General features: G+C 43.3%; 1 protein-coding gene across 5 annotated transcripts in view; it reads left to right on the top strand.

Moving 5' to 3' along the window:
- Nucleotides 1–12,355, top strand: part of LOC130276834 (protein phosphatase 1 regulatory subunit 12A-like) — a 37,779-nt gene extending 25,424 nt beyond the window's left edge. For 2 of the 5 annotated variants that reach the window (XM_056526745.1, XM_056526748.1), the window contains 7 exons: nt 483–539; nt 815–834; nt 4,518–4,623; nt 6,949–7,053; nt 7,613–7,663; nt 8,922–8,972; nt 9,950–12,355. In XM_056526745.1, coding sequence (XP_056382720.1) covers nt 483–539; nt 815–834; nt 4,518–4,623; nt 6,949–7,053; nt 7,613–7,663; nt 8,922–8,972; nt 9,950–10,036 — 477 coding nt within the window. In that variant the 3' untranslated portion in view covers nt 10,037–12,355. Of the gene's footprint in view, nt 1–482; nt 540–814; nt 835–4,517; nt 4,624–6,948; nt 7,054–7,612; nt 7,664–8,921; nt 8,973–9,949 lie in introns of those variants that run through there. The other 3 variants (XM_056526747.1, XM_056526750.1, XM_056526749.1) reach the window with 3 other exon arrangements.
- Nucleotides 12,356–16,590: the final 4,235 nt, after the last annotated feature.

Raw genomic sequence — 16,590 nt, 5'->3', positions numbered from 1 at the left:
AAAATGACTCATGTCTCGGGATTTCCCAGGTTGCAGTGCGTCGAGACCTGACATCACTAGTCAGGTGATCAGAGGGAGCCTATCCTGCTTCAATTTTGCAACAGCTGTAGGCCCCCTGGTTAGCAAACACTGTGTTTCAATAGATGTGGTGGCTGATGTGTGGGAGGAAGGAAAGTGATCTCATAGATGCAAACATGGAACTGTGGGATGTGTAGTTTAGAGAACAAAATCCAACAGGAAATACCCAGTTCTGGCAGGTATATACTAAAGTCATGTGGATAATCCCTTTAAATGATCTTTTCTGTGACGCCACTGTGCTTAGGTGTTCTCCTCATAATACACCTATCTAAGGACCAGAAAGGAAAATATTTGCCAACTATTACACTATTGTATTGCACGGCATTGTACACTGATCCCTTACAATCTGATTTAGTCAATTTTACACACTCGGGACATTGAACTGAACTATAATTCTATTACAGAGTGATGGTGAGGAATCTGAGGAAGAGGATGGAACAGAGGAAAGTCCGCCAACTCAGGTGCTTGGACCTGCATGTAGACTGTCTCCTTTTTGTGCCTTGTAAAGTTTAATATTGGGGGGGGGAATGAAGTGTGTAGGGTCTTTCTGATCATTCATAACATGGGTTTTATATCTGTTTTTGCTGCGTGACATTGGGGATCGTGTAAATGGGTAAGTGAACTAGGTGAATGGATCGGTACTTTATTACCATGAACGCGGGTAACGGGCATAACCTCTTCATAACAGTTGCCTTTACACTGGGTGACATAATGCGTTTCTCCTTTTTCCTCCCAGGTAGATGGACTTGGCTCTCGGTAAGAACTTTAACCTTTTATGTTCATTGTTATATTGGCTGCTATAGACAACCCCATTATGTTTTCATGATGCACATGTTTCTCCTGCTTAACCAATAAATATATAGTCAGTCCTTAAAGGGGGTTAGCCAGGAAAAAAACCCATAGCAAACATATGCTGTTCTGCGCAGTTCCTAAAATGGACAGAGATGTCAGCAGAGAGCACTGTGCTCATGATGTCAGCAGACAGCTCTGTGTTTCAAACGTAAAAGAATTTCCACTGTAGTATTAAGAGCTAATAAGTACAGGAAGGATTAAGATTTTTTAATAGAAGTACCGTCATTTACAAATCTGTTTAACTTTCTGGCACCAGTTGATTTAAAAAAAAAAAAGGTTTTCACCGGAGTACCCCTTTAAACATATTTGTAAATGACTTCTATTAAAAAAATCTTAATCCTTTCAGTACTTATGAACTTATGAGCTTCTGAAGTTGAGTTCTTTTCTGTCTAAGTGCTCTCTGATGGCACGTGTCTCGGGAACCGCCCAGTTTAGAAGCAAATCCCCATAGCAAACCTCTTCTACTCTGTGCAGTTCCCGAGACAAGCAGAGATGTCAGCAGAGAGCACTGTTGCCAGACAGAAAACAACTCAACTTCAGCAGCTGATAATTATTGAAAGGATTTTTTTTAATAGAAGTCATTTACAAATCTGTTTAACTTTCTGGAGCCAGTTGATAAATAAAAAAAAGTTTTTTTCCTGGAATACCCCTTTAAAGGGGTACTCTGGTGGAAAACTTTTTCTTTTTTTGTTTAAATCAACTGGTGCCAGAAAGTTAAACAGATTTGCAAATGACTTCTTCTATTAAAAAAAATCTTAATCCTTCCAGTACTTATTAGCTGCTGAATACTACAGAGGAAATTATTTTCTTTTTGGAACACAGTGCTCTCTGCTGACGCCACGATCACAGTGCTCTCTGCTGACATCTCTGTCCATTTTAAGAACTGTCCAGAGTAGGAGAAAATCCCCATAGCAAGCATATACTGCTCTGGACAGTTCCTAAAATGGACAGAGATGTCAGCAGAGAGCACTGTGTTCCAAAAAGAAAGGAATTTCCTATGTAGTAGTCAGCAGCTAATAAGTACGGGAAGAATTAAGATTTTTTAATTGAAGTAATTTACAAATCTGTTTAACTTTCTGGCACCAGTTGATTTAAAAATAATAATAATAATAATTTCCCCCGGAGTACCCCTTTTTAAGGAAGCCAATTGTTTGGGCTGCTGATCTTATACTGTGACTTCTTATAGATGCCATAACATTGAACAACAGGGAGCAGACTAGACGGTGGCACAGATCAAGTGGGTTTCTCCACTATAAGACATCATAGCCTCAGCTTAGCTGGGGGAAGTCATATGAGGCATTTCTTGTATCGCTTACATCAGTGTTTCCCAACCAGCGTGCCTCCAGCTGTTGCAAAACTACAACTCCCAGCATGCCCGGACAGCCAACGGCTGTCCGGGCATGCTGGGAGTTGTAGTTTTGCAACAGCTGGAGGCACCCTGGTTGGGAAACGCTGTCTTCCATCTTGGTTAAAAGTTCCTTTTTAACTATATGAGTCAATGTTGAACGGCTGCCATTTCTAACATTGTTCAAACACTTTCCCTGACTCCACGTAGGAAAGCTATGTGATTTAGAGACTTTCCTCACTTGTGTAATTAAAGGTCAGAACACCATATCTACAAGATATAAATCCTGGCATGATGCTGGTGAATAACAAATCACAATGTGTTAGTCCCTTATAGTACGGTGTTCTATCAGCTCCTGCTGAAGTCCTTGCATGGGGCTGTCAGTCACTTCCATAGTCCTGTCACGGAGCGCAGCAGATGTTGACATGCATGTATCTCATTTTGTAGGGGGAACTGCATCCTCCTGTTGACTTACATGTATGTGATTCTGCAGGGAAATTAAAGGGGTACTCCAGTGGAAAACCTTTTTGTTTTTTAAATCAACTGGTGCCAGAAAGTTAAAGGGGTACTCCGGTGGAAATTTTTTTATTTTTTTTTTTTATTTTTAAATCAACTGGTGGCAGAAAGTTAAACAGATTTGTAAATTATTTCTATTAAAAAAATCTTAATCCTTCCAGTACTTATTAGCTGCTGAATACTACAGAGGAAATTATTTTCTTTTTGGAACACAGAGCTCTCTGCTGAATGACGAGCACAGTGCTCTCTGCTGACATCTCTGTCCATTTTAAGAACTGTCCAGAGTAGGAGAAAATCCTCATAGCAAACATATGCTGCTCTGGACAGAGATGTCAGCAGAGAGCTCTGTGTTCCAAAAAGAAAAGAATTTCCTCTGTAGTATTCAGCAGTAAATAAGTACTGGAAGGATTAAGATTTTTTTTAATAGAAGTCATTTACAAATCTGTTTAACTTTCTGGCACCAGTTGATAAAAAAAAAAAAAAAAAAAGTTTTTCACCAAAGTACCCCTTTAAATAGATTTGTAAATTACTTCTATTAAAAAATCTTTACCCTTCCAGTACTTTTTAACAGCTGTATGCTACAGAGGAAATTCTTTTCTTTTTGAATTTCTTTTGTGTCTTGTCCACACTGCTCTCTGCGGACACCTGATGCCTGTATCAGGAACTGTCCAGAGCAGGAGAAAATCCCCATTGCAAACCTATGCTGCTCTGAACAGTTCCTGACACGGACAGAGGTGTCAGCAGAGAGCACTGTGGACAAGACAAAAAAGAAATTCAAAAAGAAAAGAATTTCCTCTGTAGCATGCAGCTGCTAAGAAGTACTGGAAGGGTAAAGATTTTTTAATAGAAGTAATTTACAAATCTGTTTAACTTTTTGGCACCAGTTCATTTAAAAAATGTTTTTCCACCGGAGTACCCCTTTAACTTCCACTGGTGCCTTTTTATGTCATTTTGCCTTAACAATTTAAAGAGCTAAAATGTTATGGCTGATAGAATGAGCCCTGTCAGTCTTTAAAGGGGTATTCCATTGAAAAAACTTTTTTTTTTTTTTTTAAATCAGCTGGTGCCAGAAAGTTAAACAGATTTGTAAATTGCTTCTATTTAAAAATATTAATCCTTCCAGTACTTATCAGCTGCGGTATGCTCCACAGGATGTTCTTTTCTTTTTGAATTTCCTTTCTGTCTAACCACAGTGCTCTCTGCTGACACCTCTGGAACTGTTAAGAACAGGATAGGTTTGCCTTGAAGATTTGCTCCTACTCTGGGCAGTTCCTAAAATGGACAGAGGTGTCAGCAGAGAGCACTGTGGTCAGAGAGAAAGGAAATTCAAAAAGAAAATCATGTGGAGCATACAGCAGCTGATAAGTACTGGAAGGATTAAGATATTTAAATAAAAGTAATGTGTTTAACTTTCTTGCACCAGTTGATTAAAAAAACAAAACTTTAAAGGAGCCCAAAAAGTCTACAAGCAAAGCTTAAAAAAGTAAAGGTTAAAAATGTGCTGCAAATGTAGATGTAACCTTAGTTATACTGAAATAAAAATATATACCTAGAATTAGTGAGTGTAGCTATAGATAAGAATATGGCTTGTATCCGCCCCTGCAGACGAGTGGATTGTTGCTCTATTGTATCCTGTATTGTTACCGCTGCCTGCAGCATGTGCTCTACCATCTGTCTATGATTTATTGATAGTGTTATGATTTGCTTTTATGTTAACCTCTTCCAGTACTAAAACATCTTTTAGGACAGACACAGTTTCCAATGCGCACACTGCAAGCCGGGTAGAAGCAGCCATTGCGGCTGAACACAGGGACACGAAGGATTTTAAAAAGGTAAGTTCTAGATGAAAACCATTGTAGACAAGTGTCATGATGTAACCCGCACTGGAGATCATATATAGAATACATTTGTAGATTCGCTATGGATGGCAACAGAAAAGCATTATAATAATGATCTAATTTATAGGGATTCCTGGGATCTAAAACCCCTTCTTTTATCATATCTGTGTGGTGCACATAGTATTATTCTAGTGCGGGAGTTCTCAACCTAGCTGGTCACCAGGCCATGTGGGGGGGGGGGATTTTGAGGGCTACCAATGTCACGTTGCCAGTGCTTGGAGGTACAGAGTCGAAAATGAGAAATGAAAGGGATCCCACTAAGCTTATTTAGATTATCGGTTTACAGCTAGCTTAAAGTGTTTTTTAACTTTTTAGGGCAGGGTCACATGGGGTTCATCCGCAGCGGATTAGGGCTGGGCAGTATACCGGTTCATACCGAATACCGAAATTTTTGGGCTGCACGATATGAATTTTTCCCATACCGCAATACCGGTTTGGCTTCTCCCCCTTGGGAATGAATTATCAGCCCAGCGCAGCGCTGTCCCCACATCGGGGAACTAATCATATGTGACCCGCCAGCGTTGTCCTGCTCCCCCCCCCCCCACCAAATCATGTTACTCGCCAGTGCTGTTCTGCTCCCCCCCCACCAAATCATGTTACCCGCCAGCGCTGTTCTGCTCCCCCCCAATTAATTATCAGCCCAGCGGGGTACTACTCACATATGTCACCCGCAAGCATTGCCCTCCTCCTCTTTGTTGGGGGCCGACACCGGCGCTGGAACGCTATACTGTATGCCAGTGGTCTCCAACCCGCGGACCTCCAGATGTTGCAAAACTACAACCAACTCCCAGCATGCCCGGACAGCCAACTGCTGTCTGGGCATGCTGGGAGTTGTAGTTTTGCAACAGCTGGAGGTCCGCAGGTTTGAGACCACTGCTGTACGCTGTATCCCTATGTCGGGGCGGGACATCGCTGCGGCCGGTCATAGGCTGATGGCTGTCCGACGTTCCAGTCCCCAGCGTAAGGCCGACGTAGGTAAGTTACAGTTTATTTTCTTTATCTTTTGCAGCCCGGGCATAGGGATACAGCATACAGCAGTGGTCTCAAACCTGCGGACCTCCAGCTGTTGCAAAACTACAACTCCCAGCATGCCCGGACAGCCGTTATATACCGTGGAACCGCCATAAGTTACAAAAATACCGTGATACACATATTCTGTCATACCGCCCAGCTCTACTGCGGATGCACGGCCGGCAGTCACAGAGAGACTGCAGAGCAAGCTCCCTGCTGCAGCCGGGAGCTTACTCTGCAGTCCCTCTGTGACTGCCGTTGGCACATCCACAGCGTGAAATACGCTGCGGATGCACGCCCTGTGTGACCTTACCCTTAAACTGCAACTGTCACTTGAAATCTTGATAGTGAATAGGCCATACAGAGTATAAGCATGATATATGTATATTGCAGTCATGCCTTTGTTACTTTCCTTTGTTGCTTTATTTCCTAAAAAAAGTGTTGGACAGTTACGAACAGTTGGACAGTCTTGGCCAGGGCTCTGCTATGCCCTGAGACCACCACGTCTCTACCCACTTAAGACACTGGATTTCTCCTGTGTAGCTGACACACACGGCCGCTGAGCATGTGCCGTCCATTAGTATTAAAGGGGTATTCCGGTGAAAAACTATTTTTTTTTCATATCAACTGGCTCCAGAAAGTTAAACAGATTTGTAAATTACTTCTATTAAAAAATCTTAATCCTACCAGTACTTATCAGCTGCTGAAGTTGAGTTGTTCTTTTCTGTCTGACAACATTGCTCTCTGCTGACACCTCTGTCTGTCTCAGGAACTGTCCCGAGCAGGAGAGGTTTGCTATGGGGATTTGCTTCTACTCTGGACAGTTCCTGAGACAGACAGACAGGTGTCGGCAGAGAGCAATGTTGTCAGACAGAAAAGAACAACTCAGCTTTAGCAACTGATAAGTACTAGAAGGATTAAGATTTTTTTAATAGAAGTAATTGATAGGAAAAATTGTAGAAATAAGAAATAGAAGATCGAAGAAATAGTTTTTCACTGGAATACCCCTTTAAGGCCCTTCCTGTTCTTAGGAATTTATGTTAAAGGGAAAGTTATATATGAATTTGCCAATCTGAGCTATCGTCAGCTGCAGGTTTTTTTGGGGATAGATCATGATGGGTTGTCCTATGTTTCTGTAATAGTATTTACAGCCAAGTCCCAGTCTGTTTCCACAGCTGTTTAGTAACAATAGTTCTTCTGAAAGTGTCGGAATTGGTGACCGTTCATTTGTATGCTGTGTTGTTCCAGATGTATGAAGACTTGATGAGAGACAATGGACGTCTTCGCTCCCAGCTGCTAAACACCCAAAACTTGGTGAATGAGACTAAAGCAGAGTTGGAAAGAGCCAACCAAGTAAGAAGGGCCCTAGTTTGTGGGCCACGTGTGTTGAGTTGTAACTAGAGATGAGCGAACTTACAGTAAATTCGATTCGTCACGAACTTCTCAGCTCGGCGGTTGCTGACTCTTCCTGCATAAATTAGTTCAGCTTTCCGGTGCTCCGGTGGGCTGGAAAAGGTGGATACATTCCTAGGAAAGAGTCTCCTAGGACAGTATCCACCTTTTCCAGCCCACGGGAGCACCTGAAAGCTGAATTAATTTATGCAGGAAAAGTCATCAACTGCCGAGCCGAGAAGTTCGTGACGAATCGAATATACTGTAAGTTCGCTCATCTCTAGTTGTAACCTATGTGCAGGGTTTATTCACATATAGATATTTATACTTCATTTATACTTGTGCTTTCTTTTATGACAAACAGAGGTTTGATCTTTTTTTGGTTCGTCTCAACTATAGAAAAACCCAGTATGAATGCTAAATGGGATTGATCCCTCAGTGATTCTGCACAGGATATCTATGAAATCAATCTTCTTGCCTTCAATACATCATTCTTAACATAACATCATTTATTTTCCAGAGGCAGGAAAGAAGTGTTGACAGATCCTTTCTGATTGATACAGAGAAGAAGGTGAGATGTTATTGTAATACATTAAAAGGGTACTCCACTGGCCAGCGATCGGAACATTTAGTTCCGAACGCTGTGTGTGCTGCGGGGGTCAGGCACGCCCCCTCAATACAAGTCTATGGGAGCGGGCGTGGCTGCATTTTTGTTTTTGTTCCCACTCGCCTTCTAAAAATCATAACTCTTTTATATTTCCATCCACAGACCCATATGAGGGCTTGTTTTTTGTGTCACCAATATTACTTTGTAATGACATCACTCGTTTTACCAGAAAATGTACGGCGCAAAATATCAAACTATTTTAACAAAATTAGTATGTTTAAAATTGCCCTATTTTGACCACCTATAACTTTCTCATTTTTCCGTATATGGGGCGGTATGAGGGCTCGTGTTTTTATGCCGGGATCTGTAGTTTTTATCATTACCACTTTTGCTTATATTTATCTTTTTATTAATATTTTGTAAAAAATTTTTTTTGGGAATAAAATGTGACAAAAAAGCAGCAATTTGGGATTTTTTTTTTTACATTTACACCGTTCACCGTACGGGATAATTACCAATATATTTTGATAGTTCAGACTTTTACGCACGCGGGGCAATATCAAATATGTTTGTTCATATTTTTTTAACGCTTTATGGGGTAAAATGGGGGTAAAATGGGGGAAAAGGGACAATTTAAATTTTTATTTGGGGAGGGGATTTTTTTACATCTTTTTCCTTTTTTTTTAAACACTTTTTATGTCCCTATAGGGGACTATTTATAGCAATCATTTGATTGCTAATATTGTTCAGTGCTATGCATAGGGCATAGTACTGATCAGTGTTATCGGTGATCTGCTCTATCTCAGACCAGAGCAGAAGACCCCTGGAGACGGCTGGAGGCAGGTGAGGGGACCTTTGGCCGCCATGCTGGATGATCGGATCCCTGTGGCAGCGCTGCGGGCGATCCGATCATCCATCTTAAGTAACGCACTGCCACAGATGCTGTGATCTGTATTGATTACGGCATCTGAGGGGTTAATACCGGCGGGTCCCCGGCTGCTGATAGCATCCGGGACCTGCTGTGTATGACGCGAGCACCACTCCGGTGTTCGCGGTCATTAGAGAGCGTAAGTACCTCCACACCATGACGTACATTTGCATCAATTGTTGTTAAGGGGTTAAAGCAGGACCCCTTTCTATAAACTCAGAGATCTTCAATAGGGTATTAATCGGGTAAAACCAGACGAGCTCTTTGACAATATGTGTTTTCATTTATGAACAGGAGAAGGTAATCTTGGAGCGTAGAGTATCTGAACTTCAAGATGAGCTGAAGGTAAGAAAATATGTTGCTAGCAAAAAAAAAATAAAAAAAAAATGGGTGCCCCTAGGTTTTGTCATATTGCGGCTCTGCTCCATTCATTATACAGGCAGACATGTTATTCGAGCCCTGTCAAACCACTGTAACTCAGTTGATCGGAGTGATATGGTCTTAGATGAATGCTTCTTAAGGGTAGGGTCACACGTAACTGATTTGCAGCGTATTTTAAGCTGCAGATCAGCCAGTGACCCGACCCATTTTGTGCCTCCAGCTGTTGCCACCCCCCTTCCCACGCTTCACTCCGGCAATCCACCGCAACAAGCAGCCACACATGCGCAGTGCACTCAGACTGCGCTGCTCCGCGATGTCAGAGTGCATTTGCCGACTCACAGGCCCCCTGTGTGGCTGCTCGTAGCGGTGGATTGCCGCTGCGAGCAGGCCAGGGGCGGAGTGAGGCGTGGGAAGGGGGGGTGGCAACAGCTGGAGGCACAAAATGGGTCACGTCACCGGCGGATCTGCAGCTTAAAATACGCTGTGGATCCCTTACGTGTGACCCTACCCTAATGATTTTTTATCCATGGTGATTTAATCGCTCATTTTTATTTGTCAGGTTAGCAAACTCATTTATAATTAGGACTGTTTATACAAATGTCACGAACTTCCGCCCCCCCCCCGATGCAAGTCTATGGGAGGGGGCGTGACGGCCATCACGCCCCCTCCAATAGACTTGCATTGAGGGGGCGTGGCCGTGACGTCACGAGCGGGCATGGCCGTGATGTCACGAGCCTCCAGCGCTGCACCCGAAGTGCAGACATCTTATCCCCTATCCTTTTGATAGGGGATAAGATGTCTAGGGGCGGAGTACCCTTTTAAATAAAGAGATAAGCGAGGAATTGAAAGCATGGCATGTTTAGGTCATAGATGAATTAGGGATTTTTGATTACACAGGCCATGTATTATTTCCATTGCCATCGTCTCACTTTTTCCTATAGGTTCTCGGGGATCTGAAGGCTGATAACCAGCGCTTGAAAGATGAGAACGGAGCTCTAATCCGAGTTATTAGTAAGCTATCCAAATAGCAGCGCTGCCTCAGGACCTGCTCCATGTTACCTGCTCTCCCTCCAGTCACCCCAATGGGACAGACCAGGTGGATGTAGAATATGACAGGGAGCTGGGGATTATTGGATGTGTGATCTGCCTCTCCTCCATATTACCACTTCACTTGTTTTCCACACCGCCACCCCTGAGACTGTCTGGGAATTGTCACTTCAGAGGCCACTTTGGGAGCTATACTGTTAACACAGTCAAAGATCAAGACCACCTGCAAATAGTGGAGGGCTGTGCACCAAACAAAAACAGACTTCTCAGAGTCCTTTTAAGACAAAAGTTTTTAAGACAAAATGTTGGTTGAAAAAAAGGCGATTTACGACGCTCAACATTCAGGGCAGCTTTCCTGACATTGTGGCACATTTCTAGAATATAGATTTTCGGCAGCCTTATGAGAATCTAGCCTTAAACACAGGAACTGATTCCAACCTCCCAAGATATTCCACTTGCGACCTCCACCTATAAACCATTCAGTGATGGTATAAAAGGATAACAGGACAGGCAAACACCATTTTGTCATCCCGCAAATCCCTCGTGCCTTGACCTTGTGGAGTACTATGGATTATTAGAGAGGAATTCTGATGGCTCCGATACCAGAGGGTGCCTGCTGTATAATTCCTGACCACTGCTTCCTCCTACTCCAGATAGTCACAGGACGGAGAACAGAGATATGAGTGGGGAGAGCAACACTTGACCATCCAGATCCAATGTTTGGAAGAGCACAAGTCAATATGATCGTGTTTTGTCTTGGTTTGTTTTTTCCTTCTGTTTTTTTTTTCTTTTTTTTTTCCTTTCGCAACTGATGTCACTTTGTTGAGCAAGCTGCCAGTATGGGTAGGTAACACCGTATGGTCTGTTTCATGAGCACATTTTAAACACTAGAATCTTTTGCATTATTCCCCCCCCCCCCCCCCCACATTTGATAGGTTTTCGTATTGTTTTATCAGGAAGAGAGAGGATTTTTAGTTTATTTATTATCATTATTTTTACGTTGGGAGGCTGTGGTCATTTTCTTTCTCCTCCCCTTGAGAGGTATTTCAGATAAAATCGCCACCTAAGGGCAATGCTGCTATTACAGAATAATTTAGCATTCATAGAAAACTCTAGTTCCAGTACGGGACGTTTGGATAGAGCTGAGCTGTCACATGGCATTGTGCCCTCTCCAACTTTACACGGACAGTGGGGGGTTACAGAAGAGGTGGAACCTGACACGGATCTTTGAAGGAAAATATGCGTCATTGAGATAACAGCCGCTAGTGACTACAAAGTAGAAATTGTACAGTAACAGTGAAGGGGGAAAACACCAAACCTCCCCGATGTAGGACTAAGGAGCACATACAAGCCCTATGTGATAGACCGTTTTATATTTTGGCTGGATTATTTCTTAAAGGAGTAATCCAATAAATCCCAATTTATTATTATTATTATTATTATTATTATTATTTTTTTTTTTTTACAAATAGCTGATAATAAGAAAAGGAATAATACTTGCCCTACCAACCTCCTGCTGTTCTCATGCCAATGATTTTCTGGTCACCAGGTTGTCTCTGTTTTCTGCACTCCAGCAATGGAGATAGGTAAACATGGACCACTAGGGAACCAGGGAAGAGTTAGTACAAGGGCAGCAGAGGTTTGGTAAGGTGAATATTACTCTTTATCATTTTATATGATTATTAGCTGTTTTGTATAAACCCTTAGAAGCCCTTTGTAAGCTAGGAGCAAGGCTTAGCTTCTCCCTATGCTTTCATATCAGAAACTAAAGCAGTCAAATGTTCCCAATCGGAAGGCAGGGCCTGAGCTTAGCAGGGGAATAACTTTTCAGAAACAAAGTAAAACATTTGTATAGCTGTCATGTCAGATCGCACAATTCTAAACTATTGTTAATGGCAGTGCTAGAAATACCAGGGGAATTTAGTTGATTCACAGGTCTTAAAATGTTGGTTAGGCTGGGTTCACATCACGTTTTTTCCCCCATACGGGAGCACATACGGCGGGGGGAGCGAAAAACTTGCGCTCCCGTATCCCTGCTGTAATTCATTTCAATGAGCCGACCGGTTCTCTCTGATCGGCTCATTGAAATTAATTACATACCGGCCGCATACGGCAGGGATACGGGAGCGCAAGTTTTTAGCTCCCATCTGCCATATGCGCTCCCGTATGGGGAAAAAACGTGATGTGAACTCAGCCTAAACCATAGTCCGGAAAGGGTAAATGGACCACTGGATGCTGTGCACCAGCCCATTCCATAGTATAGTGCCTATAGCATTAAAGGGGTACTCCACTGCTCAGCGCTTGGAACAAACTGTTCCAAACGCTGGAGCTGGCGCCGGGAGCTCGTAATGTCATAGCCCCGCCCGCTCATGATGTCACGCCCCACCCCCTCAATGCAAGTCTATGGGAGGGGCGTGACGCCCCTCCCATAGACTTGCATTGAGAGGGCGGGGCTATAGCATCACAAGCTCCCCGTGCCGGCTCCAGCGTTTGGAACAGTTTGTTCCAAACGCTGAGCAGCGGAGTACCCCTTTAAGCATTACTGCCTGCTTCTTTTTTCCAGAGTTATCTATCTACAAACACACCTTTAGCTAAGGCCATAGTTTTTTTTTTTTTTTTTTAAACAAACAAATGATGAATTGTCCCTTTAAAAAGCTAAAAGCCAAAATGCGTTTCAATAAGGCAGGTTTTAAGACCATAACTACATAGGCCTGGATAAAACATGATACTAAAAAGGAGGCAGTATGTTGGAAAGGGAACACTAGATATGACACTATTTATAGATACTCCAGTATCTCAGTCAAGTAAGATAGACTATGCTGCTATCAAGGCCTATATATTTGTGTCGGCACTTCAGGTCAGGCTGGCTGCAGAGTATTCTTAATCTGGTCATACTCGGGAGATATCTACCAGTCGAAAGGGAATCCAACCAGCAGCTCTCGACTCAGTCCCCCCAGTAACATGTTTGGGTTTTTCAGCGGAAAATGTGTGATTATTCCAATGGAGGAATGAGGGTGGAGAGGCTGCCAGAAATGTCTGCTGCATCTTACCTCAAGGTAAAAGACCTCAAGGTGAAAAAAAAAAACCAAAAAATGGCTAATTTATCTCTGCTTTACCCCCAAAGATTAGTTGGCTGGCAGCCCCCCTACCAGTTAGAGGGAGCATGGCTGCATCGGGCTTTTGACCTGAATCAGTACATACCTCCAATTGGTTACAGTGGTACACCTGTGCCCCAGCTTTCTGAACATTCCGCTCAGAAGGCTTGGAGCGGCGGTCGTGACTTCACGCCATGCCCCCTCCATTGATGTCTATGAGAAGGGGCTTGATGACTGTCACGCCCCCTCCCATAGACTTAAATGGAGGGGGCATGGCATGACATCACGAGGGGGCGTGGAGTACCCCTTTAAAGGGGTATTCCGGGCAAAAACATCTTATCCCCTATCCAAAGGATAGGGGATAAGATGTCTGATCGCTGGGACCCCCTGCGATCTCCCTGCAACAGCCTGCAATCTGCGTCTGCAGTTTTGGAAACCGCCGGGCTTCCGAGACGGGGACGTGACGTCACGCCACGCCCCCTCCATTCATTTCTATGGGAGGGGGCGTAACGGCCGCAACGCCCCCTCCCATAGACATGAATGGAGGGGGCGTGGCGTGACGTCACGTCCCTGTCTCGGTAGCCCTGCGGTTTCCGAAACTGCAGACGCAGCTACGCATAGAATGCGCGCTGCTGCAGGGAGATCGCGGGGGTTCCCAGCGGCAGGCCCCCCAGCGATCAGATATCTTATCTCCTATCCTTTCGATAGGGGATAAGATTTTTTTGCCCGGAATACCCCTTTATTGACCCCTCCAGCATCAGCGATATCAGAGTTTAAAAATATATGCGAATTAGGCTTGTGCCCACTGGGAGTTGCCTTTGGGTGCTAATGCCAAGCACATTTTGCCCCCTTCTCCAGTCACTTCCCTCTGTGTGCTGGTCACCTCTTCTACCCCCTGATTGACAGCCACAAGGCTGTACTGTAATGCCCACCTCTCCACTGTAATCCAGCAGCCAATGGGAACTCCCAGTGGACTCCAAAACCTAATTTGCATATCTTTTCAAACTCTGAAATCTCTGCACTGGAGGGGTCAGTCGGCTAATGAGAGGTATTTACATATTCAGGGTCATAAGCCCTGTACAGCAATGCCTGTACTTAGTACCCTAAAAACTTGCTGACAGGTCTGCTTTAAACTGTATATTGAGGGATTGCATTGTTAGCAGATTTTATAATGTATTACTCAAGTTGAACCCAATAAATTCAATGTCATTAAGCGGGGCATTAATATTCTGCAATTAAAATAGAGCCCAAATGGAGATGTCTCCAGTGTGAAGATTGATATTGTGATGGATGGCTGTATTCTACTGTAAGTGCTGCCATGGGGAGTTTGATGAATTGCCCTCTTTTAAAGGAACAGTAAACGTAAAAAATGGAGGAATGCTGGGATTTTATCATTTTCTTTTTCATTTTTGTTCAATTGTCTCCTCTCCTATTACAGTTAAGAAATCTTCTCTGTGTTGCAGCAAGTCAGCCTTGTCCCCCTCCCCCCCTTCCCCTTATCCTCCTTACTGTCTTGTCTGGTTGTTAAACAGCTGGCTGCAGCAGGAGCCTCTCCCCTCTACACTTTAGCTGTTCCTAAATCCAAATGGATCTGATGGGCAGGAGATTAGCCTGTTTGATTGATTGCCATAAGATGTTTCTAGAAGATGATTTCTAGTAGACTTTAAATCCTGCAGTCTGACAGAAGTGTAATCAAGTATGCCTCCTTCATTTTATTATTCATTTCTAAGTTTAATGTTCCTTTAAGGGGAGAGATAAGGGTGACATACAAGAATAAGTATATGCTCTCCATCCCTAGCATATTTTTGACATCCCAGCTTTCTTAAAACACATTTTGTTGCTTTTTCACTGCCCATAAGACCATAGTTTTGTATAAGATGCAATGTGGGCAACTTTTGGCAGAGTAGCGACTGAAGCTTGTGACCAAGCAGAATCGGCCCCTGCTCACAAACTACAGACGGACAGAATTTTTTTTAAGCTGCAGCAGGAAGCAGAGCAGTGAGAAAAAGCAGGAGGCTGAAACTTAAATTTCCTGGCATTCTCCCAAGTGAGGGACGTCAAGGGCTGCAGAGCCGACTGACACTGTAAGCACAGGCCCTTTATAGAAGGACATGAAACGCATGTTACTCCCATTACCTCTCCAGTCTTTTGTGAAATGTAATCCCTCGCATCCCCTCCTCCTCCATCCATGTTCACTCCGTCTACTTCTGCCTGTGTTTTTTTTTTCACTCACGTGTTATTAATATTTTGTGCAATATATTATATTTATAAATGGTTTTACTGAACACTGCGTTCCTTCATGCTGCAGTTACCGCCTTTTTTTGCTTTGATATTTTTTTCTATAATTTATAAATGCACTGTTTTAATTTCCATGGCACTAATTTGTGTGTTTTTGCTCATTTGCCAACAGTCCAACTTGTAAACCTGTCTCCATGTGTCCATGCCCTGTAGTATCCTATTGTGTCAAAAGCAGGAATTGGCAACCTTTGTGTCTCCAGCTGCTCAGAGGACTGGTTCTAGTCTGTACATCAGCAGGTGGAGTCCAGAGGGATGCCTGTATCTGGCTCATAGACATGAGCTTCTGGTTCATTAGTCCCATTCCATTCATATCCTTGTGTGTAAGTTTGTCCTTCTCTACAGCTGTGTGTCTTACTGGTGATGGGGTATCCTCCCATCACTCCGAACATACAAATAAACTCACTTTGAAACATGCATCTTGTTACCTGATCTGCTTTTTATATTAAATGTATTTGTCGTCTCCTGTTGTACAACATATTAGGCTAACTTAAAGGGGTACTCCAGTGGAAAACTATTTTATATTCAAATCAAGTGATGCCAGAAAGTTAAACAGATTTGTAAATTACTTCTATTAAAAAATCTTAATCCTTCCAGTACTTATTAGCGTCTGTATACTACAGAGGAAATTATTTTCTATTTAGATTTCTTTTCTGCGCCAAACACAGTGCTCCCTGATGACACCTCTGTCCATGTCAGGAGCTGTCCAGAGCAGTTATGCTGCTCTGGACAGTTCCTAAAATGGACAGAGGTGTCAGCAGAGAGCACTGTGTTTGTGACAGAAAAGAAATCCAAAAAGAAAAGAATTTCCTCTGTAATATACAGACGCTAATAAGTACGGGAAGGATTAAGATTTTTTTAATAGAAGTAATTTACAAATCTACCGTATTTATCGGCATATAACACGCACTTTTTAGGCTAAAATTTTTAGCCTAAAGTCTATGTGCGTGTTATATGCCGATACCGCCCCAGGAAAGGCAGGGGGAGAGAGGCCGTCGCTGCCCGCTTCTCTCCCCCTGCCTTCCCTGGGGTCTAGAGCCCTGCTGCCGGCCCTTCTCACCCCCTGGCTATCGGCGCCGCTGCCCGTTCTGTCCCCCTGACTATCGGTACCGGCGCCGATAGCCAGGGGGAGAGAAGGGGCAGCG

The sequence above is a fragment of the Hyla sarda genome, chromosome 6, assembly GCF_029499605.1.
Source record: "Hyla sarda isolate aHylSar1 chromosome 6, aHylSar1.hap1, whole genome shotgun sequence".
In the NCBI taxonomy this organism is placed as follows: domain Eukaryota; kingdom Metazoa; phylum Chordata; class Amphibia; order Anura; family Hylidae; genus Hyla; species Hyla sarda.
The sequence above is the reverse complement of the archived record's forward strand: the minus strand, read 5'-3'. Positions and strand labels throughout refer to the sequence as shown.